General features: G+C 40.4%; 1 protein-coding gene across 5 annotated transcripts in view; it reads left to right on the forward strand.

The window, feature by feature from the left end:
• bsna (bassoon presynaptic cytomatrix protein a) overlaps positions 1-26964 on the forward strand; it is a 144469-nt gene that overhangs the window by 88468 nt on the left and 29037 nt on the right. For 4 of the 5 annotated variants that reach the window (XM_032519945.1, XM_032519946.1, XM_032519948.1 and 1 more), the window contains exons 4-8: positions 9511-9969; positions 14783-20134; positions 21554-21712; positions 22304-22515; positions 22856-23777. In XM_032519945.1, coding sequence (XP_032375836.1) covers positions 9511-9969; positions 14783-20134; positions 21554-21712; positions 22304-22515; positions 22856-23777 — 7104 coding nt within the window. The remainder of the gene's footprint in view (positions 1-9510; positions 9970-14782; positions 20135-21553; positions 21713-22303; positions 22516-22855; positions 23778-26964) is intronic. The other variant, XM_032519947.1, reaches the window with a different exon arrangement.

Genomic DNA, 26964 nt, shown 5'->3' on the forward strand with positions numbered 1-26964 from the left:
ACACACACACACACACACACACACAAACATAAACATTACACACACACACAACTGCATGCACAAACTCTTGCAGGAATACAAACTAATGCACTGCAAAGATTGTACTGTTGTCCCCTGTGCTTGATTGGTTTATTTTTGTGACGTTTTTTGACGTTTTTGTGTGCGATTATGTCTTTATGAGTCAGTCAGTCCCAAAGAGACTGCAAGCTTGGTAAAACTAGCTCTCACAACAGATTTGTGGGTCAAACTCTGAACAAGCCATGGCGCAACTTTAGTCTGTTTCTGTCTCTCAACCACAAAAGCTTCCTCCTTTAAGCCTGCTTGTCACAGTCAGGTTCAAATCCCCGCTCTGTCTGATCTGGAATCTGGGCGAGAAAACTGTCCTTTAAAAGCTAATGTCAAAATGATGTCGAGCAAGGCACTTCACTTCTACCCACTGCATTGGAGCTGCTCAAGAGCAAAATTAAAAGTAAGAAAAATTAAATTAAAAAAATACAATCTCCAGTGAGTAAATCAATCAATGTGAAATGCAATTATTATTATTCCAGTGGCCTTAGTTTGATTTATTTCTCCTTTGTCTCTGTCCATCTCTTTCTATTAAAAGACAGGTGAAGTTCTATAAAGGTCCTACCTATTTAATGCCTTTTAAAATCTTTTGAAATGTTAAAAATTGATTCAAATGACCCTAAAAGCGACTTGGTTAAGGGGAAAGATTTTTGTCACAGTTAAACACTGACTGTGACAGAAAGCAGTTTCCTCTGTTCAATTCGCATGCTTTTTGACACACTATTTTCCTGGCAGACAAGTCATAACTCACACGGCTGCCAAAGGTCCTTGTCAATTTAATGTCAACATGTGTTGTTTAAGGCTTTTTTCGACAAATGTTGTGGGGTTTCTTGTGAGGACTATCTCCTCAAACATGTACTTTCTTCTTTCTACACATTTAGTACACAAGATACAATATGAGTTAATTTTGAGTTGGTGGAACATTTGTGTTTCTGCTACGTTAGGCTAAGCTAGTCTCAAGTCTATCTCTTGAACATCTGATCCATCTTTCAGCCTGCTTGTTATAATGTTTAACTAATTTGCTTCTAATTCAGACTCACTACTTCTTTGTTATCAAGCTATTTAAGGCATATGATGGAACTTCCTCTTTCAAGGTTTAATTTGAAATCAGAGCATAATGCTCACAGTTATAGCTTTGGCTAATGTCAGGATTCATCATCATGGCAGCTATAATTTCACAACATATGCTAATGAGGTCCTCCTACAGTATCAGCAGGGAAAAGATGTGGGCAGTTCTCCTCATCTGGGTTTGATGTCGGGCTCTGTGAAAAATTGCTGGCTGGCCGGCCAGAGACAGGAAATAGATAGAAAATGAAAGAGGTGACGGTTTAATGTGGGCAATAAAACATAATGTGTACGCAATAACGCACACACACACACACATACAGTATATATATATATATATATATATATATATATATAGCCTTGTGCCCACTCTTTTCACGAGGCTCCATTGTGATGATCAAGGAGATTTTAAATTATCAGTAAAATGGAGATCAAACCTGATTCGGTTTTATTACCAGGTTGTTGTCAATCCTCTATTCTTTGATACTCCGTCTCTACTCTTTCTCTGCCTTCTTTCTTTTTACTCCTATTTTCAGCTCCTCTAATTTGTTTCCGCTTTCTTTAGCCTCTTGTTCCTCTCCTCTAACTTTCTTCTTCACCCTCTCTAATTTATCTCTTAGTAGTTATTCTCTCCTTCACTGGTTTTCCACTCTTATAATTTATCCCCTCCTATCTTTCCTCAGTGTCTCTCCTCCTCGTCTATACTTCCTCCTTTTTTCCAATTTATTTCTCTATTTCCTTTCTCACCTCCTTACACTTTAGTTCATTCTCTCCTCTCTCTTCCTCAAGCTTGATTTATCTTCTTTTTTATCTCCACTTCCTCCCTGGCTCTTGTTGTCTTCTCCTCCTTTTACTTAACGTTTTCCTCCTGCTTTTAATGCCTAGGCTCCTTTCCTACACTTCCTACATTCCCTTCTCTTCCTTTTAGTCTCTCCATACCTGCCTCTCTTCCTTCTTGGGGGGGATGTAAAAGTACTAATGCAACAATGTAAAAATACAAATACTATAATACTACAACTACTACTACTACTACTACTAATAATAATAATAATAAGGTATACTTTATTAATGCCGCAAAGGGAAATTACAATATTTACACACTGTTGTTATTGCACTCAGGCCTGATGCATCAATGTGTAAATAACATTTTGCTGCTGTAGCTGGTGTATTTTTATCCAGGCTATTATATAAACTGTAGTTTAATCCAGTGGTTCCTAACTTGGGGTCTGCCCCCCTCCAAAGTGTCAAATCTGATACAAGAGATGAGAAATGAAGGCGGAAAGATAAGGTGTTGGGTGTTTCTCTCATCTTTGCTTTTCTTTTTTTTAAGGTAATCTGAAAAGTTAGTAGGTAGTACCTTCAGCTGGCAGATCAGTGTAGTCAAGTGAAAAGTACACAAATTCACTCTAAAACCTGGTGCAGTAGACCTTAATACATATATTGCTGATTTAAATCCAGTTCTGTGTCATAGCAGTGTGGCTGTGTGTGCAGATGAACGGCTGCTCCAAGCTCACAGCCTCAGATGGAAGGCACGCACCATTTATCTGCACACACTGTCATGGCAAAAATACACATTAAAGTCAGCAAAGTATCCCTTTAAGTAGATGTACATAGTTACTTTAAACCACTGCATAGGCCTAGATAATAAAATCACGTGTTTCCTGTTACTGTTTCTCTCACCTCCTGGCTATCAGTCTTTCTTTGTTACTCTATTTTTCTGTTTTAGTCCTTTTCTGTTTTTTTCTTACCCCCATTTTGTGCACAGTATTTCCAACACACAAAATATTAATGGACAGCAGATAGGAAGCAAAGGTAGAGAGAAGGATGAGTAATCGAAAAGAGTAAAATGAAAAATGTCTCTCAATGGACAAAAGTAGAGACAGAAAACAAAAGTGTAAAGAGGAGACGGAGCTCAAGAGGCAGGACTTAATAGAGTTTATGTGGAAGAGCTCCTATGAAATCTGCTCTTTGTTGTCAGCCTCCTAACATACAATGACTGATGCAACCTGTGCACCGAGCGGTGAAACCTGCCCCAAAAACACACAGTGTCATAACTGTGAAAATAATAAGCAAGTCAGGGAACCAGGAAGCACCCATGGGAAGATGGAAATTATATGTTCAAATTTAATTGTAAATAAAAATGCTCAGCATTTGATTGGTAGGAATACTTTCTTAAAAATAATATATTTTATATCATTTTATTTTCCATGCAGGATGATGTGACTTGTATGTTTTACCATTACAGGAAACTGTGTCCTTTTAGTGGGGACACTCTGCTGTACATTGGCAGTCTGCTATACTTTCAGAATCAGAGGAAATGCGCAGCCCATCAGATACTGCAGCTATATTTTGACAGGAACTGATATGTCCAGTCCGTCATCAATCATAACCTGTCTGCGCCTTGATTGGGTTAAGAGGCATCGTTGGAAGAAAGTATCCTATTAAGTTGATTTACTGTGAGGTTGTAGTGGTGATGATGTAGTAGTTTGTGTAGCCGTGACCTGTTGTTAGTAAGTTTAAGTGTAATATAGTGGTGATATGTGGAATATTGTCAACATTAAGGGACTTAAAGAGATGTTAACTTTGCATATGGCATATGCCTTTATCAGAAGAAGTTATTTTCCCAATGCTGTGGGCACCACAAATAAAACTCTCACTTCTGTCCATCAATTGGGAGAAACGTCATCAACATAAACCAAAGAAAAATCTGCATGGTGAGATACTGCTGTGATTATGTTAAGAACTGGCACTCTACAATTTTAAAATCATTGGTCACTCATTTATCTATAGTGTTTTTTTCTCATTATAACATGATTGATTGGTCAAGTCCTACACTTTTTCATCATCATCATCATCATCATCATTATCATTATCATCAATACTTGTCCACTTTAACACCTCCTCTTCTGGTCCTTCCTCTTTCGTTGTCCATCTCCTCTCTCCTCTGCCCCCACTTAAAGCCAGGGACATTAGACTCAGCCGGGAGCCACATTATCAGAGGCTAAGCTGAATTACAGTGTGTATGCACGCACTTATGTGCACGTGTGGTGTCACTCACTTCCCCACTTCTCCTCTCCTCCACCCAGCTCTTCTTCCTCCTTGTGCTTGTCATTTCGCTCCTTTTGGTAAGCCTTCAGCAACAAAGGCCTCCTCCATTTTGCGTTGATGTGAGCCGTGTGACTACATGTGTGCTTGTAAGTATGAGAGTGTGTGTGTGTGGTGCAATAGAGTGCAGCCTAAAGCGGCAGCCAGTGCTAGGGAAGTGTGCGCTCGAGCAGAACAATGGCATTCTGGGTAAAAATAGCCCTTGCTCTTTTGGAGGGAGAGAAAAGGAGACAGGGGTGATAGGGAGAAAAGAGAGAGGGAGGGTAAGAGCTGACAGGGGGAAGATGGAAGTGTATAGTGTATAAAAAAAGCTGCAGGTGCAAATGTATGAAAAGTAAAACACAGAAAAAAGGAGAAGAATGAGTCAGACTAGAAGTGAACTGAAAGTGAGAAAGGCAGAGAATCTTTGCACAATGTAAATTCTACTTAGTATTTTAAATTGAGCGAGTGCCACTGGTTTGGTATGTTTGCCATGGAGTCTAATTGTATTTAACATTGGATTATATTTGTGATATGATTGACTAGGGCTGGGCACGGTATTAATGTAAACATTTTTCCATGTACATATAATACAATATGGTAAATGTTTGCAAAATCACAAATACAATCCACCCACTTTTACTACTGAGCTGTTTTTATCTCCCAGTAATGGAATATAAAAGAAGCAGTAAGGAATCGATCTTGGCATTAGTGTCAGACTTCCCTTCTCTCTTCTTTTACTTTCATTTCAGTGTGTAGATCATCATTACATCATTTCTCAGCATATCTGCTGTCTTCCTGACTATGGGATAAAATTTAGGGAACACCATCTTTAGGAGTAAAGTGTGATTTATACTTCTGAAAAAAAATCAATGTTGTAGGTGGAAACATGAAGCTACACTGGACCCTACACTGTAGCCTGATGTGCACTTCTTGAAAAATGTAACTACACATCGCGGCGATGTACAGTACGTCATGGCTTGGTAGTGTTGCATTTTCCCCTGCTCATTTCCTGGTTCTCCTTCTCCATAAACAACAGGAAATCAAGGAGAAGGGTTAACTATTCCTGCCACAGATTTCCCACCGTGGTCAGAAAGAACAGAGGAGAGACTTTGTTTCTCTCACTGTGCCTCTAGAGTCAGTACTCGCTACGAAGAGAATCCCCTTCTCTCTACCACACACTCCCCACATACACACAAACACACTTGCCGGCTCGGCGCAAACATCAGGCCACTTATGTAGGTTACGGCGAAAACTCAGCGAGAAACTAGGTTTCTCCAACACTGGATAAGGCTTGAAGTGTGAAAGAATTGCAAAAAGGAGAGAGGAAGAAATTGCTAAAGAAAAAAAGAGAGAGAGAGAGCTGGAAGGGGGTGTAAAAATAAAATACAGAACAATACAATGCAATGCCAAACTGATTTTTGAACTGACAGAGACAATTAAAAAGAAAGAGATAGCGAGAGATAGAGAGGCAGAGTCTGAAGGCAGAATTAGAACTGATGGAACATTTTAGGGTTATTGACAGGAGGAGAAAAGGCCAGATTGTGTGTGCTATTCAAGTGGTGCAGCAATAGGCTACTCTGTGGAACCACACACACTTACTTGCTTTGCTTGCTTACACACACACACACACACACACACACACACACACACACACACACACACACACACACACACATCATCTCATCTTAGAGTGACAAAGAGCAGGGTTCATATGGTTTATATGCATACAGTTGTTTTTGTCTTTCATATAATGGTGGCTAAAAGTACTACAGTGCCCACCACTCGACCCAAAGCAGCATTAGTCACTGTGGAGTCTTTTGTGTGACATTTATTAACAGATAAAGCCTCAAAGGGATTTAGAGAAAGAGAGCGAGAAAGAGAGAAGAGATAGAAAATAGTGAGGAGAGGAGGGGAGTAAGGAAGAGGTTTGGTGAGTTTTGTGTATAGAGGATTTCATGAGTAGGTGGAAAAGAACAAAGATGGAAGATAAGTGTTCAGTAGGGATGGCTGCATCTGTCAGTTATTAATAGTATGAGTAATATTGCCTCTCTTTAGTTCAAAACAGCATCAGGAGAGAGATAGAGAGGGGGGGTTAACAGATTGATTTTTATAAAACATTTATTTAAAAAAACTATGAACAGCAAATCAAAACCACATTTTTTCCATCACAATAAATATGACCATAGAAAATATTGCACATCAACAAACAGGTAGTTTACACTGCAACCAATCACATCTCTACCAAAATACTTTGTCAAATATTAAATCATCTCCTACTACGGAACATACTGCATTTTTATAGCACCACTGTTTCAGAAACTCATCAATGTTATTCATTTGTTTATAAAACCAAAAATCAACCTAAACTCTGGCTTTCACTAAAGAGATGAAAACAGGAAGTGCTTCCTGTCCTGTCCTGTATTCTACTTTATTCTTCCTGCTACTGTAGATGGAGATTTTTTTCTCTCTTACAATCAGGTTAAGTAATTGCCATTTAGAGGCATCAGCTTTTCTATAGTCGGCTTCAAAAATTAAAGTAACCTTAGACCACTTCTCACAAAACCGTATAAAGACCTTCTCCAGCACACCAAACAGTGTCCAGAGTTTCTGGCATTCACACAAACAGTGAAAAACTCTCTACTTCGCCACAGAATGCACAACTACTTAAAACTGTTGGGTTGATCACAGAAACAAAAGCATTTACAGCAATGCACCATGAAAAAGCTCCACTGTAAATCCCCAGTCCTTTTCTTCAGAGGTGATGCTGGTTTCACACCACTGTCCACACGCAGTCTCTGTCTCCACACTGTGTCCACGATTTTGTCCAATTTATATCAGTTCAGGAATTTTACACAACATTTGAACACAACCTTTCCTTTGACAGTATACAAGTCTAGATAGCCTACTTAGAGTCCATCATATTCAAAAAATCCATCCAGTTTAGGAGTAAGCCCCAACTCCAGAAAAGGATCACTCTCATCAGGGCTTTCCATGCCAGCACAGTAATCCTGGAGCATTTTACATTCCTCAGCCGTCAGTCTCTCTGTCCACCTCTCTAAAACGTTCCTGGTCTGTCGAATAGACCTCTGCCCCAGAAGAGAAGCCACAGCTGATGTATCAGTCAGCCCAGGCCCTGCTACCTCAACTATTCACTATTAACAGAAGATGTGTGCTGTAGAGATACTGAAGAAATAATGAATATTACAAAATAAGACATACATCTTCTAGTTTTTAAACAAAAAAAATAAAACATAAACATTAAACATAAACAGAAAGAAATGTGTCACTGTGTTGCTGAACACACCTCTATTGATTCTCTATTTGCACTTCCCAGAGATCAACTGTGAATCAAACACTGGGACAAGTCTTTTCAGCCATGGTGGCTATCGATGCTCATACTAAGTCAAATCTTTTCTGCATCTTTTGTTTTAGTTAGTTAGAGACAAAAGATATGTACGTTTGTGTACATGTGCGGGTCTCTTTGTGTGCACGCATCGCAGTCTAATTTTTGTATCATTCAGCCTCAACGCATAAGAAGTGAATGGAGTTAATGGGAGGAAAATAAGGTGTAGCTGTCAGTGTGACTTGGCCTTTTAGAAACAAACATTAGCTAAGCCTTCTGCGTCTCTGACAGACTGAGAGTATAAAGTTTGTGTGTGTGTGTGTGTGTGTGTGTGTGTGTGTGTGTGTGTGTGTGTGTGTGTGTGTGTGTGTGTGTGTGTGTGTGTGTGTGTGTGTGTGCAGTTACACAGGGTTAGGGCATTTTGCCAGCGACATTTCTTTCAACATATTACTTTATTAAGTCTTTAAATTGTATTTTTAAGAAACATATAGCTGATTGTTTTAAAGTGCCAAATATTGCATTTCCTCTCACACTGATGATTTGGAACTTGAAAACAGCCTTTAACAATGACAAGGTCAAGGTAAACTTTATTATCCAAAAAAAGTGAAATTCGGGTGGTAAAGGTGTAGATACACAAAGATACACAAAACATCATCATCACGTCATGAAAACGGATTTAAATAAAAATATAAATGTTGGGTATAACTACATATAAATATTCAATACACTTCCATTTCCTAACACACACAAACACCCACATATGCACACACTTACACAGGAAGAGCGTTACCCTTACTGTGAAATACATTCTCACAGACAGACACACATATGTGTGCACACACAAAGAGCATTTCCAAGGACCCTCAGCACATATATGTATAAATATATATAATTTGGGAAGCTATAATCAAATCAAATATCTTCAAATATATTTTATTGGCCATATTATAGTGATAATAAAACAACAAAACATGTCTTTACTATTGTAGAAAACAGGCTAGTTGTCACTGAATTCAATTCAATTTTATTTATAATATAAAATCATAACAAAGGTCTCTCTTAAGATACTTTACAGATAGAGTAGGTCTAGACCACACTCTCTAATTTACAAGCGCCAACAATTCTAGTAATTCCCCCAAGTGCAAGCAATTAGTGCAACAGTGGCAAGAAAACTTTTTAAGGACGAAACCTTGGACAAAACCTGGCGATTGGTAGGCGGTGTCTGATGGTGCCGGTTTAGAGTGTGATGCACATTGGCAATAATAGTCAGTAAAGATAATGGAACAGTGACTACAAATAGTAGTCGTAGTAGTTCATGTCATAGCAGGGCACTGCAGGGCGTTACAGGGTGTAGCGTGGCAAAGCAGAGCATAGGTGGATGTAGCGGGATGCAGCAGGGTTCAGAAGAATGCAGCAGGATACGGCAGGACATTGCAGGGCATCGCAGAGCGTAGCAGGATGTAGCCGGGAGTGCAGCAGGATTACGGCGACAGTTGTAACTAAGATCTTGTTGCCATCCTATTCCAAGGAAATATGCTGGGCAAAAACATGGGACTCCAGGGAGTAAACTCCCCAGAACTAGGTTAGTAACAAGCATTTCTGGGACAGGATGCACACAAATGGAAAGGGAGAGGAGAGAGCAGCTCAGTGTGTCAAAGGAAGGAAGGAAATTCCCCGGCAGTCTAGAACTATAACAGCATAAAAAGGAGAGACAGGTTAAGGAGAGGTGCCTGGTCTGGCTAGAACTCTCCCCAGCCGGATTGGGCCTTACTGGCCTGCCTCCTTGTACTTTTATATTATTGATTATATGGTAGATAAATCTGACGTCTGGTCCTGGTGGACGCTGCAACTCCTCACTTCCTAACTATAAGCTTCCTCAAAGAGGAGGGTTTTCAGGTTATTCTTAATTTTTATTCTTAACTGTGTTTGGTCTTTGTCCTTTGTTTCAGAAAAAGGAGTGGTTATGTCTTAACTGCCAGACCCAGCGGCTGATGTCCGGAGGCGGTCTTGATGAACCTCCACTTCCTGTTCCTCATCCGTCTCCCAAGCACCAGCCAATGGGCTCGCCCCGTCACCAGGCTCCAACCAGTCAGCAAAGCCCTCTCCACAAATCCACCAATCAGCAGGGGCCCAGGCCAGCCCACCCGCAGACGCAGAAAGCACAGGCAGGAACTGGTGGTAGCGGACCTTTTGCGCCCACTGCTGCCAAACAACCGACCGACACCAAGATCACGACACCAGCTCCGGCACCAGTATCAACCACAGAGACCCAGAAACATCCTAAACCCACAGAGGAGAAACCCAAAACTGAGCCTGAGAACCAAACTGCCAAAAACACCAAACCGTCCCAGAAGAAAGGAGAGCAGATCACACCGATCAAGGAAATCAAGAAGTCCAGGCACTATGAAGTAAGTCTAATTCCTTTTTAGTTACATTGCTTCAGTCCAGTGTACTACTCTGTATGTTAAGCTATGGAAAAGGATGAAAAGGTGATACTAATAAAAAAATTGGTTTTACGGTTGTAAAACGTGAACCAAGTAAAAACAAAGTTGTACAATACCAAAAACATGAAGCTGATTTTCAGTGAATATTTTGTGAAAACCATAGTGTAACATACAGGCCTATGTACCAGAAATGGCCATTGTTGTGTGGCCTTTTAAACATTTATAGCATGTATGCAGGTTAAGTTATGTGAGTATGCATGGCTGTTTCAGCATGGCCTTGCTTTACATTCATACAGTGTTTTTCATTGTGCTTAATGAGCTTAATGAAAGCTCTTGTTCAGCACCAGATATGTGTAGTGTACAGGATTTTGCCCACACTGGACCTCCTAACACCTCACACACGACAGGGAAGGAACACCTCTTACACAAACAGTTATTGAAGTGACAGCAACATCTGGTCCTTTGGGACTGCACTGCACATTTGTGGTTAAATGTACAGTATATTTGTTGATATGTACAGTCCCAAGCTATTTTATTGTAACTCACTGTAAAACCTGACCAGGCGGCTGGTTGAAGGCAGGATCTGATGAAATGGCTTCCTTTAGAATTTAAAGAGCCTAAGTCTTGCTCCCCTTCCTAGCTAGAGATGGTCCACCAGCTCAGATTTTCTGTGTACATTCTATTGTCAAATTTAAACCCTTGTAAATTACGGAAAGCTATAATTACATTTATTTTGTTAGCATCCAGTAAACATGTTTACCACATGGTTTTGCTTTTGGGCCACAGTCAAAGCCTGATGGGAGAAAACATAATTTTGTCCACGCTAAAAGTACAAGGTGTTCAATTTAACATCTAGTAGCAACAGGAAGAGATCCCCATTAATCTTACAACATGAAAAGACCCCAGGAACATTTTATCTTTTCAGAAAGACTAACTGAGTTATTAAAGCAAGACAAACAGAGCTAGGTTAACTTGATAACCAAACTGAATTGCCATATTGTTTTAGCTCATCCATTCAGCCCAACACTTTGTTCACATTAGCCAATTTCTTGTTGGGAGGTTGGGGTATTTATTTAATTTTTTGCCATAACTAAGCATAAGTAAGTGAAGTATGTTGTCCTTTCCACTGAAGTCCTTTTTAGTAACGGAAGCAGTTCCTAGGAGCACTTCATTCAAAATTTTGTAATTTTCTGATTTAAGATTCTTTCTGTAAGTTGACCTATTAACAACTTGTAATGCACAGCTGTATCAATCTCATTCACTCTTGTTGCCATATTTCTTTTGCTGTTTTTCATGAAAGTTGCTAAGTAGTTAGCTAACTAGCTATGTAGGAAGATGACATCCCCATTCTTAATTCTACTAAGCTTTGACTAGTCAGTTGTTTCTCCAACTGGTGAAAACAGCCATCAGTGAGCATAACACTATACCTATTTGAATCGCTGAAATGTGGTCAGCAATTCAGGTCTGGAATCAGACTAAGGCTAAATATGAGGGGGGAAGAACTTTACATCCCTAAAAACTTAACTCAACACCAGACCAAACACTTGACTTGACTTTATTATTGCAACCCACTTGTACATTTCAAAAGTGGTAAACATTGCTGTCCCATGCAGAGTCAGACCTTTGATTTAAAAGTGCATGTTACCAATGGACCTGGGAAGTTTGTGTTGTCTGACGCCTGAGAAATGGAAGACTTTTAACATCCCCATAAAACCTGCAGTGTAGAACAGAAACCAGCTGCCTGTTATCCCATTAGATTCCCTTCAATGTTTCTTTCATTGTTTTGAATGCTGTGTTTAGAGAAGATAAGTAAATGAATGACAGTGGCATATTAAGGCCTTTCATGCTATCATGAATATGGCTTATTTTACATTTTTATGATGACTTGTGCTCACAGATGTTGTAAAGGTTCATAAAGGTCACAGATAAGATATTAGTTTGGCATTATGTTGGCCAAGTGTCTCTGTTTCTCAAAGCACAGTGAGTAAATGCAACACCCAACCAGTGTTGCCATTTTTATGACAGTGGCATCTTTTAAGAGTTCTTTCTGGACTCCCTTTTCTCCTGGTAAACTAAAGAAAGTAAGAAGTAAGTAAGACATTTCTTTGAAGTGTATCACATATCTTTCGATCAAAATATTCAATTATTTTCTTATGAATGTTTATATTTTCCTGCATGTTTCTCAGCTGCTACATGCTGTTATACTTTTAAAAGTAATCACATTTTGTAACTCCAGAAAATCAAAAATGAAAGGCGCAAACAATTTCAATACAATGGGCTATTACCGATGTGCCTCTTATTTTCAGATACATTCAACTCAGTTTTTTAGATCAAAAAATTAAATTCGGAATTACAGTGACAAGTGAGATGACTCAAGGTTTATATTAGCACTGAGAGCCTTCATTTATTTACATTGGAATGGGATGGTTTTGGGTTTAGGAAACACATCAGATGTATTGTATTTACCTTGTCCATATTTTCGCCATGTTTAAATGATATTTTCTCTGAGAAGAAAAATTTGTTCCTATGGTTTTATTTTTCTCCATATCATTTCTGCCTACCATAATCACTGAGTCAATTATTGAACTCCTTTTTATTTAAAGCTGTATTGTTTTTTTTTGTACTTCTTGTACAAAATATCTCAATTTATAAAAATGCCACTAATACTTCATATGAATTATATTTCGATTCAGTTTGGTGATCACACCCAGCCCAGTTTTTCTTTTGTTATACTACAAAGTGAAAATTTGACACCACAAAATATATATATATATGTGGTATGTCATGACACTACCTAAGATTTTCTGCGGAGCCTGGTTATTTAAAATTGTAAGTTGAAGCAATTACTTTCTCCTGAAGCTGTTTGGAAAGCATGTCATTGATTTTCTCTTCACAGAATGCTGAGAATGCAAGTGGCAGCAGACATGGATTACCTTGGGGAGTGGGAGTGAGAGTGAGAGAGAAACACAGATGGAGTGAAATAATGCCTTTTCTTACTCAGCGGCAACAATCACTTCTGCTGAAATATTATAAAAAAAATTGGCATGCTTTGGGTCTTTTCAAAGGAACAGTAGACCTTCCTCATCTAAGAAGCTACTAGTAATCTAAAATGCAGATAACGCAAAGTAATTTCTCCTCTTAAATATTGTAGGAGGTTTTCTAGAAAACATTTCCATAATTTTGTATCTATTTTGCATTCTGTCCTCCACCCCCTTTCATTCACCAGGTTAGTCCCTTTGGTATTATGATTTATCAAAAGACATCTGAGACAGAACCATTGATGAATTAGTTTTGAGTAGTTTTTATGATGTTAACGCTACAATCGCTCATCAAAAAACTAAAATGTTCTAACTCCTAAAAGACACAGTTTAACTAACCTCTTTCCATCACTGGCTCAAACAATTGTTAACAAACCTAACAACTATAAGCCACTTCATGATAACTGTATAATTATGTGATTTGTCTTCATACTTTCATTTATATCATTGGAGATTTACTTATAAAAAAAATCAGACCATACCCTGAAGTTTTATTTTTGCATAAGACTTTATCTTTGTTACATATTTGAATTGTAACTACATTTTAAGGAAAGAAACATTTCCGTAGGATTTTGTTCAAAGGGCTGACATAGCTCTTAGTGGATCTGATTTGCAATACGGTTTATTCAGTTTTGGATATAGGAAGGGCAAATCTCTGCATTTTGGACATTAATTACATTTAACTGTTCAGTGTTTTCCATTATAATTCTACATCTGTGGTGAAATTGAATAACGACCTCAAGCCTATTCTCTTACCTCTTACATGTTCTCTCTAACTGTAATTCTTGTCTCTTATTCTTTCTTCTTTGTGCAATTTAACAACTTTTTTTTACATAACTTTGAAGCATTCAATTTTGGCCCACATATGAGTTAATTAACAACTCTAATAAAAGAAAGTCTTTATCATATAAAGTGTAAATTCTGTAATGGGATTTTAGGGTTTTATAAGAACCAAATTAGATGTTGTTAGATGAATAAAGACTTTGCTGTTCAGCAAAATTCCCGAGACAAATTGTATCACAATAGAGTATGAAATGTTTTGTATAGACCTCCAATATATATACATATATATATTACTTGGTAGCTAATGTTCCAAAAATAATGGATAATTCACATTAATCATATGTCATTAAAAACCTATTAAATCACGAAATGTGCGCAAACCTTTGGCTCTTAGCCAAATTCACAGTAGTTTGTATTTATCCATATATTTTTAGGTGTAGCGTTCAAGAGAGCTTTCACGATCATTGCTTTATCTCTTCTTGAAATGCTAAGATCAGAGTTTAGTCCAATGACATATTTACAGCTATCTTTTTATTAAAAGCTGAGGACTGCAGTTTTAGCATGCTTGTTAAAGCAGAATTATAACACATTTTAAAAATTAAAGATTTTGAACTATCTTGTTATCTGAAAAACATTTAAGTGATACATATAGGTCCAGTATTGCACAGGCATTGGTGAGGTATATCATTTCAATCCTTGATTTTCAAAAACCAACTTACATTTGTTCATAAAATAAATATTACATTATAATTTATTATAATATTATTATAATTAGACAGAAACCATTTATTTCATACAAAAAAATCTTAATATATGTGGGTTAAAATTGTATGCAATCCAATTTGCTTGTCCTGCATCAACACATTCTCATACTTTGCATAAATTATGATTTAAATTAAAAACCCTACATTTCCTAAATCTAATATATATTTCTTTCTTTCTTCTGTTCTCTTTAGGACACAAAAAACAACAGCACCCATGACTTGTCACGCAGCCCTCAAAGCCTCAGTGACACCGGCTACTCCTCTGATGGCATCTCCAGCTCCCACAGTGAAATCACAGGTCTAATCCAAGAAGAGGAGATGAAGCTAAGTGAGAGGGGGATCAGCGGGCGTGGCTCTCCACCAAGCCCTTCTGAAATCACAAAGCTAGAAAGCTCCATGAGGCCTTTGCTGGAGAAGAGCCTTTCTGAAGAGAAGGTTGACAGAAGAGGGAGGAAGCACAGAGACTTGGATGACAGAGGGAAGCAGCGGCCACGCTCCCTTTCAATTCCACCAGATGCATACGACTCTGATGAGGAACTAGAAGATATTCTAGAGGAAGAAGAAGATGGAGGAGACTGGGAAGGTAAACGGAAGGAAGGGAAGGAAGAGAAGAATGGGAAGAAAAAGAAGGAAAAAGAGGCTGAGCCCACTGAGATGACAGATGAAGAGTTTATGAGGAGACAAATTATGGAGATGAGTGCTGATGAAGAAAATGAGGAGGAGGAAGAGATGGAGGAAGAGGAAGATGAGGAAGATGAAGGATATGGCTACCAGAAACCCAAGAAAAGCCACCATAAACACATAATCTCTGACTCAGGGAAAGAGAAAAGACGTCTTCAGCACCACTCCAGCAGTTTTGAGGAGGAAACTAAGAGCTCTACCGATGTTTATAAAGGCTCATTGGAGGAGGGTGAGGAAGATGTGATGGCATCACAAGGAGGCTTGAGGCGCTTCAAAACTATTGAACTCAATAACACCAATAGCTACAACCGAGACATGGAGCTGGGCAATGAAAATGACTTGAGCCTTGATCGTGAACCAGAGCTAGAGATGGAGAGCCTGACAGGATCTCCAGAGGAGCGTTCTCGGGGTGACTACTCCTCCACTCTGCCAGCCACTTCATCCTCATATGGCTCAGGCCAGTCTCCTACTTCCATATCATCAATGGAGGAGGACAGTGACAGTAGCCCCAGCAGGAGGCAAAGGCTGGAAGAGGCCAAGCAGCAGAGGAAAGCACGCCACCGCTCCCATGGCCCTCTCCTTCCCACCATTGAAGACTCTTCAGAAGAGGACGAGCTGAGAGAGGAAGAAGAACTTCTGAGAGAGCAGGAGAAGATGAGGGAGGTGGAACAACAGAGAATAAGGAGCACAGCACGAAAGACCAAGAGGGATAAGGAGGAGCTGAGGGCTCAGAGACGCAGAGAGAGGTCCAAGACACCACCTAGTAATCTCTCACCAATTGAGGATGCTTCTCCGACAGAAGAGCTGAGACAAGCTGCAGAAATGGAAGAGCTCCATCGTTCTTCTGCTTCTGAATATTCCCCTCAGAGTCTGGACTCAGAGGCTGAGGGATACGAGTCCAAACTTTACAAGTCAGGTAGTGAATACAACCTGCCTACCTTTATGTCTCTCTACTCACCAGTAGAGAAATCATCAACTACAACAACCACCACAGCACCATCTTCAACTTCAAAACCATTAAAGAGCGCTGAGGAGGTTTATGAGGAGATGATGAGGAAGGCAGAGATGCTTCAGAAACAACAGCAGCAACAGCAGCATCATGGAAGACATGGACAGTACTACGAGGAGGATGTTAATGGACAAGGTTACGATGACGAGTATGAATATGAACAAGATCAGGTAGGATATGACAATGAGGCAGCAGAGACAGAAACAGACATTTATGAGGAGATCCGACAAACGTCTCAGAACATCACCAAAATGCAGCAGGCCACAGATGAGCAAGTAGAGATTGAGATTGAGAGCTCCTATCCAGACAAACAGCTCCTAGACACAGGCTCAGCGTTTGCTAAGCTACTGGAGCAAAGCAATGCTCTACTTACTCCAGGGACCAGCCCCACCCAGATCTCAGCTCCTGTCTCCTTTGCCGAGACTGGAGGACGGATTCCTGATGTCCGAGTGACACAGCACTTCTCTGCAAAGGATGGACATAAAGATAGGATCAAAAGCCAAGCAGGAAAGAATGGAATAACTCCAGCAGTGGCTGCCACAACTATTGCAGCTTATGGCGTTTATGCCAGAGATGCAGTAACTATTTCTCAGACTAGTTCAAGCCACACTATGACATCTACTCAGTCTGGTATATATGGCCGGCACATGGCAAGTCCTGCCACATCCTCAGCTACAGTCTCAAGTGTATGCAGCAAAATTGCAGAGATTACCCAGGCCTACAGTCAGAGAGAAGTGATCACCAGAAGGGTAGGGGAGACCAGGGATGTGCGAGACAGCTCAACATCTTCCACTGAGAGAATTATTGAGCCACGTTCTCCCAAGTACACTACTTATTACAGGAGCACCAGTCCTCCTCTTTCTCCATCACCACCACCACAGAGTCCAACCCGTTCACCTTCCAGGAGAAATACAGCTGAGTTCTCTACACAGACTTTCAGTTCAGCATTACGAATGTCAGATTCAGCTGGCTCTGGGCCTACTTCTCCAGTGACAGCTCAGGGAACCCAAACTTCATATCGATCAGTTTCCCCACGGCTCTATCGTCAGCAGTCTTCCCAAGATACCCCATACTCCCCACCGCCAAGCCCAGCTAGGCCCACAACGGTCAACACTGCTACTTCTCCCCTGTCTTCACCTACCCGATTTAGCCGGCAATCAACATTTGACAATTACTCCCCATGTGGCAGTCCTCCAGACACGCCACCTTACCAACAGTCTCCTACACGTAGCTTCTATCAAACCCAAAGAGTTGAGAAAGTTAATGTTGGGACAAGTATGGTCACCACAGTCAGCACTTACACCAGAGGGTCCATGTCAATGGATAACATCTCTCTCTGTCGAATATCTACTGTCCCAGGCACTTCTAGGGTAGAGCAGGGCCATATGATTCAAGGTGGAAGTGTTGTGGACCTCAGAACAGCCACCAAACCAGCTCCTATTATCATGACTGACCAGGGAATGGATCTTACCTCCTTGGCAAGTGAAAGCAGGAAATACCATGGTGGATTAGAGGGTAGTAGACATTCAACAATTGTACAGCCATTGATTATGAACCTGAACACCCAGGAGATCACTACACCAACCACTGTAAGTGTCACTGTGGCTGCTTCCATGTTCATGACCCAGCCTAAACAGCCAGCAGTCTATGGTGATCCACATCAAAACAGAGTAGATCTTGGTCAGGGCATGGGTTCGGCTGTGTGTCTTTCCCAGAACAAACCACCAATGTCACCTCCAACTGACCCAACAATACCAAAAATTGATGCCAAACTGGAAGACCTCAGTATCCAACAGAGAGAGCTACAAATACAGCAAGATAAGTTACAGAAGCAACAACAGCTTCTTGAACAGCAGTTGCAGCAGCATCATCAGATGCAACATCAACAGCAACAGGCATCTGCTTTGGCAAGGTACAGCCTTACTGGCCAGATCTCACCTTTTCTGAAAAAGGATTTGCTAGTCAGTCAGAGTAGTGCTGCCTCAGCTGTGGTCAGTGCTGTATCACCAGTCATTAACCCTGAGCTGTATGGCACTGGTCCCATTGAGCTGAAAGGGAAGCCCAGTCCTCCTGGTGTGATATCAGGAGGTAAATTACCACATAGCATTGTAGTACAGATGGATGGAGAGCCAGAGCAGGCCAGAGCAGTGACTCAGCTAGTGAAAGTAGAAGAAGGACAAGATGCTATGGATCTGACAGGTGGCCAAATTAAACCTGATAACCAACCAGCTTGCTGTGATGTTGTTTATCGACTTCCATTCGGTGGAAGCTGTGTTGGGGGTGAAAAAGAGGGCATAAGGCCTCCATCTGCCCCACCTCTCACCTATGAGTCTGACCAAGAAAGACAACCTGGAGGGTACCATGAATATTCTGTGGATGAAGGCAAGGCCTACACATTACCTTTCCCTGGTAGACTTCAGCCTTCGATGTCTGATACAAACCTAGCTGAAGCAGGGCTACAGTCCTACCATTCGAAATTAGAACCACACATCCAAGCCTCAGGTGATCTTGCCATAGATCTAACTGCTATGAAACAGGGTTATGGAGGGTATATGGGGATGCAGTATGGTTCCTATACAGATTTACGACATGGAGGAGACATCACAGCCCAAACACTGCCTATAAGGAGATATAATTCCTTGTCTAACATCAGTTCAGACTATGGTTACACTGCTCGTGACATTGCTAGCTTCCAAGAAGCTAACTTGGCCCAGTACAGTGCTACAACTGCCAGGGAGATCAGCCGCATGTGTGCAGCACTCAATTCCATAGATCGATATGGAAGCAATCCAGACTTGATGCAGTTTGGTAGTTTGGGAAGAGGAACCGGGTCTGGGGCCTCCAGACTTGCAGCAGGTCTTGGTATGAGACAAAACCTCCTATTTGGATTAGATGGGAAGCCAATTTCCCATAGTCAAGCACTAACCAACCTTATCAATGCCAGGCAGGCCAGTCTCAGAGCCATGTACCCTGCTGCGATTAGGTCGTCTGATGGGATGATCTACTCCACCATTCAGACCCCCATTGCTTCTACACTTCCCATCACAACTCAGCCTGCCTCTGTTCTTCGGCCACTACTGAGGGGGGTCTACAGGCCATGCCCCTCTGCCAACATGACACCTGTGCCCCTATCCAGTCTTAGCAGACTTCCAATGAGCGCCAGAATATCCTTAACTGGACAAGCTCCAGTCCGTTACCCAGCCCCAGGTCTTCTCCAAACAACCTCAACCACTGCCACGACTGCTGGAGCTGCAACAACTTCAGCACCAGTAGGTGCCCCAGTGTCTGTTTCCATAACAACTGCTAGTTCTACAGTCCAGGATGAACCAGTTTATCTCGGTAAAGGTGCATCCTCATCAACAGAGGTCACCCCAGTACAAGGAACAGTCATACCAATGGATCCACAGCAGCAGCCAATAAACCTGTCCCAGGCACATCTGAACAGTCAACAGCAACAGCAACAGCAACAAGTGGCAACTGCTCAGCAGCCCCAACAGCCTCCTCCAGCAGCCCATGCCTACCCACCATCAGCTTCTTCACACACTCACGGCTACACCCAACCTCCAGTTGGCCCATCTGGCCCCACTAGTGGCTTACCCATTCCAGGGGGACTTCCTCCCTTCCCTCCACCAGGTGCCATACACAAGGAGGGTGAAACCGAGGCAGACAGGCTGCATCGGCAGCAGGAGCAGCTTCTGCAGATGGAGAGGGAGCGTGTGGAGCTGGAGAAACTCCGGCAACTGCGCCTGCAAGAGGAGCTGGAACGAGAAAGGATAGAGTTGAAGCTGCACAGGGAGAAGGAGCAGATGCTGGTGCAGAGAGAGTTGCATGAGCTGCAGAACATCAAGGAACAGGTAGAGGGAGAAACAGGAGGCAGATTGGAGAGTTTTATAGTTAGTTTCCTGTTTCATGTTTTGTGGTTGTCGGTTTTGCTATGGATGTTGGTTTGTGTTTTGTTGTTTTTGTGGTGGTGTTATTTGTGGTGTATCTTATTGTCTTATTATAATTTTATATCATTTAAATTTTGTTCTTTCAATGTCACATCTTTTATGTGCAACCAGTAAATTGCCTTGCAAGATACAGTGCATCATTCCCTGAAATATATATATTTTTTAACAAACAAATTCTATATACAGTATAAAATACATGCATGTATGCAATGCATGTTTTCTATCAATTCCTCAAAGAAGTAAATGTAACAAATTGTGATGGATTAATTGAACATTTGTTGCCAGTGAGACCATTAAATATCTCTTCAGAAGATTGTGTTAAAATTCATTGTTACTGAAAACGTTATTTAATGTAATGAATAATGGCTTTGTTCAAAGTGTTTGTTCAAAAATGTTTGCATCCAGCCAGTCCTACAAAAATATAGTTTTAGTTTGCATGTGATGTAGTTTACTTTACTGGACATTTCCTGTATGTAAAGTGTGCATGAACATGCCTGTAGTATGGATGTGTGATAGAAACTAATGATGCTCAGATTTTGGCTTCACGTGCCATTTGTTGGTTTGATTTAAATGCAAAAGAAATATGAATCCCATTATGTTGTATTCATACAACATTTGAATATACCACTTTACTTAGCTCCTAATAGCCTTGTGTAGATGTTGAACATTTAAAAGAAGGGCTAACATGACAATTTTCTTCTTTTTTGATAGAACAAGCAGTTGAAAATCTTTCAAGTTAACTCAGTTAAACAGGTGTGGAAGCCTTCCTTAATGAGAATGAACTAGAGATGGAATGTTTAATATGCATCTCATAACCTACAGTGTAAGCGAGAAGAAAATCCTTTTTTGCACTAGCTTGTCATTTATGCAACAAAGAAAATGCATTACATATTTTCTCATGCGAATTACATGACTGGCACCAGCAATAACCAGTACATGCTGCACTTCATTTATGTTGCGCTTCCATTATTGTTTTTTGCAATATGTAAAGGGTTTGACTAACTTGGAACCATTTTTAAAACTAACCCATCAACACAAGAATAACTCCATGTCACATTCAGTGTCAGGAGTCATATTTTATACAACCAGATGTGCCAAAACTCAACAACCTTCTCCTCTTCTGTCTTTACTCTCTCTCTCTCTCTGTTTCATCTTGTCATTTTTTCATCATTTATTGTTCTTGTTTGATAATTTCTTCTCCGCTCAACCCATCCACTCTTACCTCTCTCTTGTGCTATGCTTCTCCATATATTTTTTTGTCTTGTACTATCTCTGTGTTTTGGCCCATGTGTGCTTCTTTCTGTTCCACCAACATTTTGTTAGGTTCTACAGCAGCAGCAACAAGAACGCGAGAAACAACTTGTTCTCCAGAGGGAGCAGTTGGCCCAGCAGAAGTCCCAGCTAGATCAGATCCAGTCTTTACAGAATCAGCTCCAGCAGCAGCTTGTAGAGCAGAAGAGACAGAAAACAGCTGCAGCTCAGGTAAGGGAAGTGAAGAAACACTTGCAGATGGCATATAAGTGATGTTACTACTTAGAGGAGGGAATTGAGGATTGATGTTGAAGACGTCAGCTCTTAGCTGCAGAGGCAGAAAATGTAGGGCATAGAGTGTGCAATAGTACAGCATGCTTTGAGGAGCCATCACTAATATAATTTTTTTGCCTGCTTGACGCCTGTCTACACATGCCAGAACCCTGGCATGGACTTACCCACCTGAAACTAATTTTTCTATGATATATTTTCTGAAGCATAATTGATCTCAAAAGGTTCATTAAGCCACAAACACATATTTTGAAAACTGCTCTGGTAAAGAAAAACTTAAATATGTAAAGTCAATTGTGTGCAACATAATTATAATGTGCTTTCAAAAAATGATCACTGTAATTGTTAACTGAATTGACTTCTCAAGCTACATCACATAATGTTTCTATGTATGCCTGCACTCAGCAAATTCCTTTATGGACCTCTAAGATTGTATTAGGGGGTGCAATATGCAAAGCTTTTTTTAGTCTCAATTGAATCAATAATTGGTGACAACTGACAACGTTCAAAAAATATTTTTCTTTTCTTTAGTTGGGCTCTCGTTCTCTCCCCAACTCTTCGTCTGAGATGTGCCTGAGGAGCCAGCAGGAACACATGGAGACCAGGAGCAACATGAGGAAACACAGCTCAATGACCAGGCTGAGCAGGGATAGCTTGGACGGAGACGGTGGGGTGTTTTACGGCTCCCCTCGCAGGATTGTGGACAGTTGTGTGCAGACGGACGATGAAGACAGAGAGGAGAAGTATGTGTGTGTGTGTGTGTGTGTGTGTGTGCGCGCATGCATGTTATGATTACTTGACAGTTATCCTACATCTTTCTGTAATAAAAAAAAGGAGACAGAAGCAGAGATGTCAATGCACGCTTTATGAATAATTTATAAACAATTTCACACAGACTAAAGATGTTACATTTCTGAGAGTTTCAAAGGTGATACAACATCCAGTATTGAAAAATGTTTAAGCTTGTTAGACTTGTTTTTACATTTTTCTATGCTATGTGTTTCTATGTTAGCACTTTATAATACAACATCTATTTTAATATTCTTGTACATTGCACATTGTGTCTCTTCACTCAATCACCAGGTACATGATGCGTCATCGCACTAGAAGGCGTGGTCGTAGTGTTGACTGCTCCGTCCAGACAGATGACGACGAGGACAAGGCTGAGACTGAGCAGCCGGTCCGCCGAAGACGTTCACGTTTCTCCCGACACACTGAGTCCAGCAGCACTGCCACCACGTCCACCACAACCACTGACACCAAAAGCGACACTTCCAAGATGGTATCCTCCAGTATAGCCATTCAGACCATTAGGGAAATGTCTTGCCAGACAGAAGTGGAGCACCTAGGAAGAGTTTCCCCGGCAATCCATGTTACAGTGCCAGACCCAAATAAAGTAGAGATTGTACACTATATCTCCGGGCCTGAGCGGACCCAAAAAGGACAGTCTCTAGCATGTCAGACTGACCAGGAATCCCAGTCACAGGGGGTTGTAGCTCCCCAGCTCAGTGTACCAACCACGGTCAGTCCATATTCTTCCTCTACCAGTACTGGTACACAACAATCTAGTTCTGTCGACCACCTGACCCAGCAGCGCCAGCAGCAGCACATTGCAGCAAATGCAGCCAAGTTTGAACGACGCCGCCCCGACCCACTTGACATCAACTACCAGCCTCATAACCACCTCCACAATGAGTCCATCTCCAGCATCATTCGGCAGCAGCAGACCCCCAAATCCCCACAAGTCCTCTATTCCCCTGTCTCCCCAATGTCCCCTCACCGCCTGCTTGAGACGTCTCTTTCCAGTGAGAGGCTGAACAAGGCCCATGTCACACCTCAACAGAAGTCCTACACAGCCGAGTCCCCCCAGAGACACCCATCTATGCCCCGACCCATCAAGAGCACCCAGAGGTCCATGTCAGACCCCAAGTCCCTCAGTCCCACCACAGATGAGCACACCAAGGCCAGGCTGTCCCTGTACCAACAACAAGCACTCCAGAGCCAGGTAAAGTCACTCAAACCATGCTGCCACACGCGTTAGCACACAATGAAAGCAATTAAAGCACAGTCTAGATAAGTTGGCACAGTCTAGATAACAGTTGAGAGGGTATGTTATCAACTAGAAGAAGAAAAAGTATTTTTTGTTGTATTGACCATTTGCAAATCAGTGGTTTTAAATCAAATTTTCAAAATCAATATCAAATATACAAGGTTGTATATTTGATATTGATTTTGAAAATTTGATTTTAAAAAAACACCTCTTGAGACCTTCACTCAAAATAACGTGTAGAACAAAACACCCTCAAGACTACCCTCAACACCTCAGTGAAATGTTTGCTGTAAGCATCCTCAGTGTAAAAATCAAAGCAACAACTTGATGGTATCTTACTGTATGTAGCCAACGTGGTTATAGAGCATCACATCACTAACAATTATGTTAAAAAGAAAGTGTTCAGGTTAACAGTAAAAAAGTAATCACTTTCAACTGTCATCATCACAGCTACACATCTACCACAGATGTTAAACACATTTTGGTAGTGTTGCTTGGAGTTTTGATGGAATTGATGCATCTGCCATACTATCAAACAACTCGTATGTGTTGCTCTCTATAGCTTCATGCTAATCCTAGTAATGCTGCCTACGCCACTGTCAAACAGAGGTCAGATGTTCAGGGCCTTCTTGCAGTAAATCATGTGACAAAATATTGATCATTATAATGCATACAACAAAATACATTTGATAAACCAATATAGAAATACCATCAACAGAATTGAAAAAAAAACTGATTATTAGGCAAAATGTAAAACCTTGGGCAGGGTTCACACAGTCACTTTTATGTTGTTCAGTGGGGTCAAAACTTGCCAATGGCATCAATTTTGAATGGCCTTTATATAACTTTAAATGAAATCATTCCTTTTGTTTCACTTTATCCTTGTTTTTATTGTGTTTAGTGTTATAAATGTCTTACGTGAATTTTATGATGTCTAATTCCCTTTGTTTTGGATTTTTCAGATGTTACTGTTTTGTTTTCTACATTCTTTAGGGCATAGAGGCTTTATCAAGTCTACCCCACCCCCAATTTGAAACAAGTGACACCTAATCTTATGAAACAATAGCTGCCATGAAAGTTAGATAAAGTGAATACACTGTTATGCTTTTTTGAGGTGATGATATAAACGTCTGGGGAAGGAAGGTGTTCAACAGTTCGCCCATTAACTAACTCAATTTGATACTAAACTAGGTATCTAGTGAATGTTTCTTCCTGTTTTATACTACCTATAGATGTATTATGATAGGACAGTCAGGTCATTTGATAGACATGAGGACTAATCCACTTTCACATCATTGGCAAGTGTCTTGCAGTGTCTGCAGCATATTGCAAGAAAAACAAAACCAAGCTGCTCTACAACCTGCCTTTAAAATGACTTGCATTATTTTAAAATTTGTTTTCTTAAGAATTGTCCGCCTTCCCTCAAAATAATTGATTTAAAGCAGTTTTTATGTGAATGTTGTGATGAACAACCCCTTTGTTATGTATAGATGTTTCACATTGCACAATATTTTCTTGCCTGATCTTCTGAGGTGTTGGAAGTATGTTTTCACTGCTCACGTGCTAAGATGTTATGATTAATAAGTCCCAGCAGGGACTGTTTTTAATGTTGCCACCCCCACACAGATTGACATGATTAAGAAGACACTGTGTTATTTATATACATATTAAAAATGAAGTTAACATGGTTGATAGGGAAGGGAAGTTTTTACATATAAAAAAAACAAAGATGAACCAACAATTATTCAGATTTTCATGTAATTTATGATATTGTGTAGCCATGGGGAAACACTGGCTTATCTGAACAATATAAAAGTGCTTGGCTGGTTTGAACTTCATGTGGTATTTTTTAGTTCCATATTGTGCTGTCAAATTATATAGCTAAAATGATATTCAAATACACTAAAATGTCTGTCTTTTGTTCTTTCTTTCTTTTTTTCCTGGGTTATACAGGGGAACACAATGCAGTAGGCATGGTCTTAAGATTTGGAGTTTAAGTTTAAGCAGCATGATGTTATCAGAAACAGTCCAATAGTCAGGAAACAACATGTGGAAAATGTACAAAATCTCCTGCGAACTGCTTTATTGTGTATAAATGTCTAAGTGGTAGTATCCCGTTTTGTCTTGACAGCTTGAATTCAAAAGTAATGGATTCAACAAGGTGTTGGTAACATCCCTTACGGCTTTAAATCTGTACAGACTCAACAGCATTTTCTATATGTTGGCCATAATTTAATTGCTGCCAACCTCCCAATCCAGTAGATTTATTCCTTGACAAGCAGGCGATTCATTTCAAAAATCTGTTTAGCTAAGCTTTTCCATTCATACAAATGCCACACAGTCACACTCAGTATGAAGCTGACCAAGACCCACCTTTTCAGACCACTGAACTGATGGTCTGCAGTAAACCCAGCCTTTAAAAGATAATTGGTTTGGTCATTCCCTCACATCCTCCTAAAAATATAAAATATTTTACTCAACATTTTTAATGAAATAAAAGTGCACTCAGTATTACATAATATGGGACAGATAGTTGTGTTTGACATGGTAACGTTGTTGAATCACAAAATCCTTAAGCAACAACCCATCAACATGTTTCTATATGATTTAAGTTGTTTGCATTAGATGTTGATTGATTAACGGAATATTGCACCACAATTGTAACTAATTTTAACAATTTTGTATGTCCTCTAATACAAACTCCATTCTTGTTTCCTGTTGTTCTTTTCTCTGTGTCTATGTATGTCTCCTTTCTCTCCCTTGTTTATCCCTGTCGTTGCGTCCTTTCCTTGATTTTTCTGTTCCTTGACCTTTTTATCTTTTTGAGGTTTCCTCCCTGCTCTTCCTCCTGTTCTATTCATCTGTTCTGCACACCGTCTGTCCTCCCACCTCCTTCAACTTTCTCCTCCCACTATGATCCCCCTCAATGGATCTCCTTCTACCACTTCTATACTATCTCCTGTGTCTCTTACCCTCCATCTCAAATTAACTTTTTTTTGTTTACAAATTTCCCATCTCCCATCCCTGTCCATTTAACTTGTTTACCATCATATACCATTGTTCTTTTTCAACTCTCCCCTTTTTTTCTGTTTTACCTCTCAAATTCTTTTCATGGTTCTTTGTTTCCCCATATTCTCCTGCT

This window comes from Etheostoma spectabile, chromosome 7, assembly GCF_008692095.1.
Source record: "Etheostoma spectabile isolate EspeVRDwgs_2016 chromosome 7, UIUC_Espe_1.0, whole genome shotgun sequence".
Classification (NCBI taxonomy): Eukaryota; Metazoa; Chordata; class Actinopteri; order Perciformes; family Percidae; genus Etheostoma; species Etheostoma spectabile.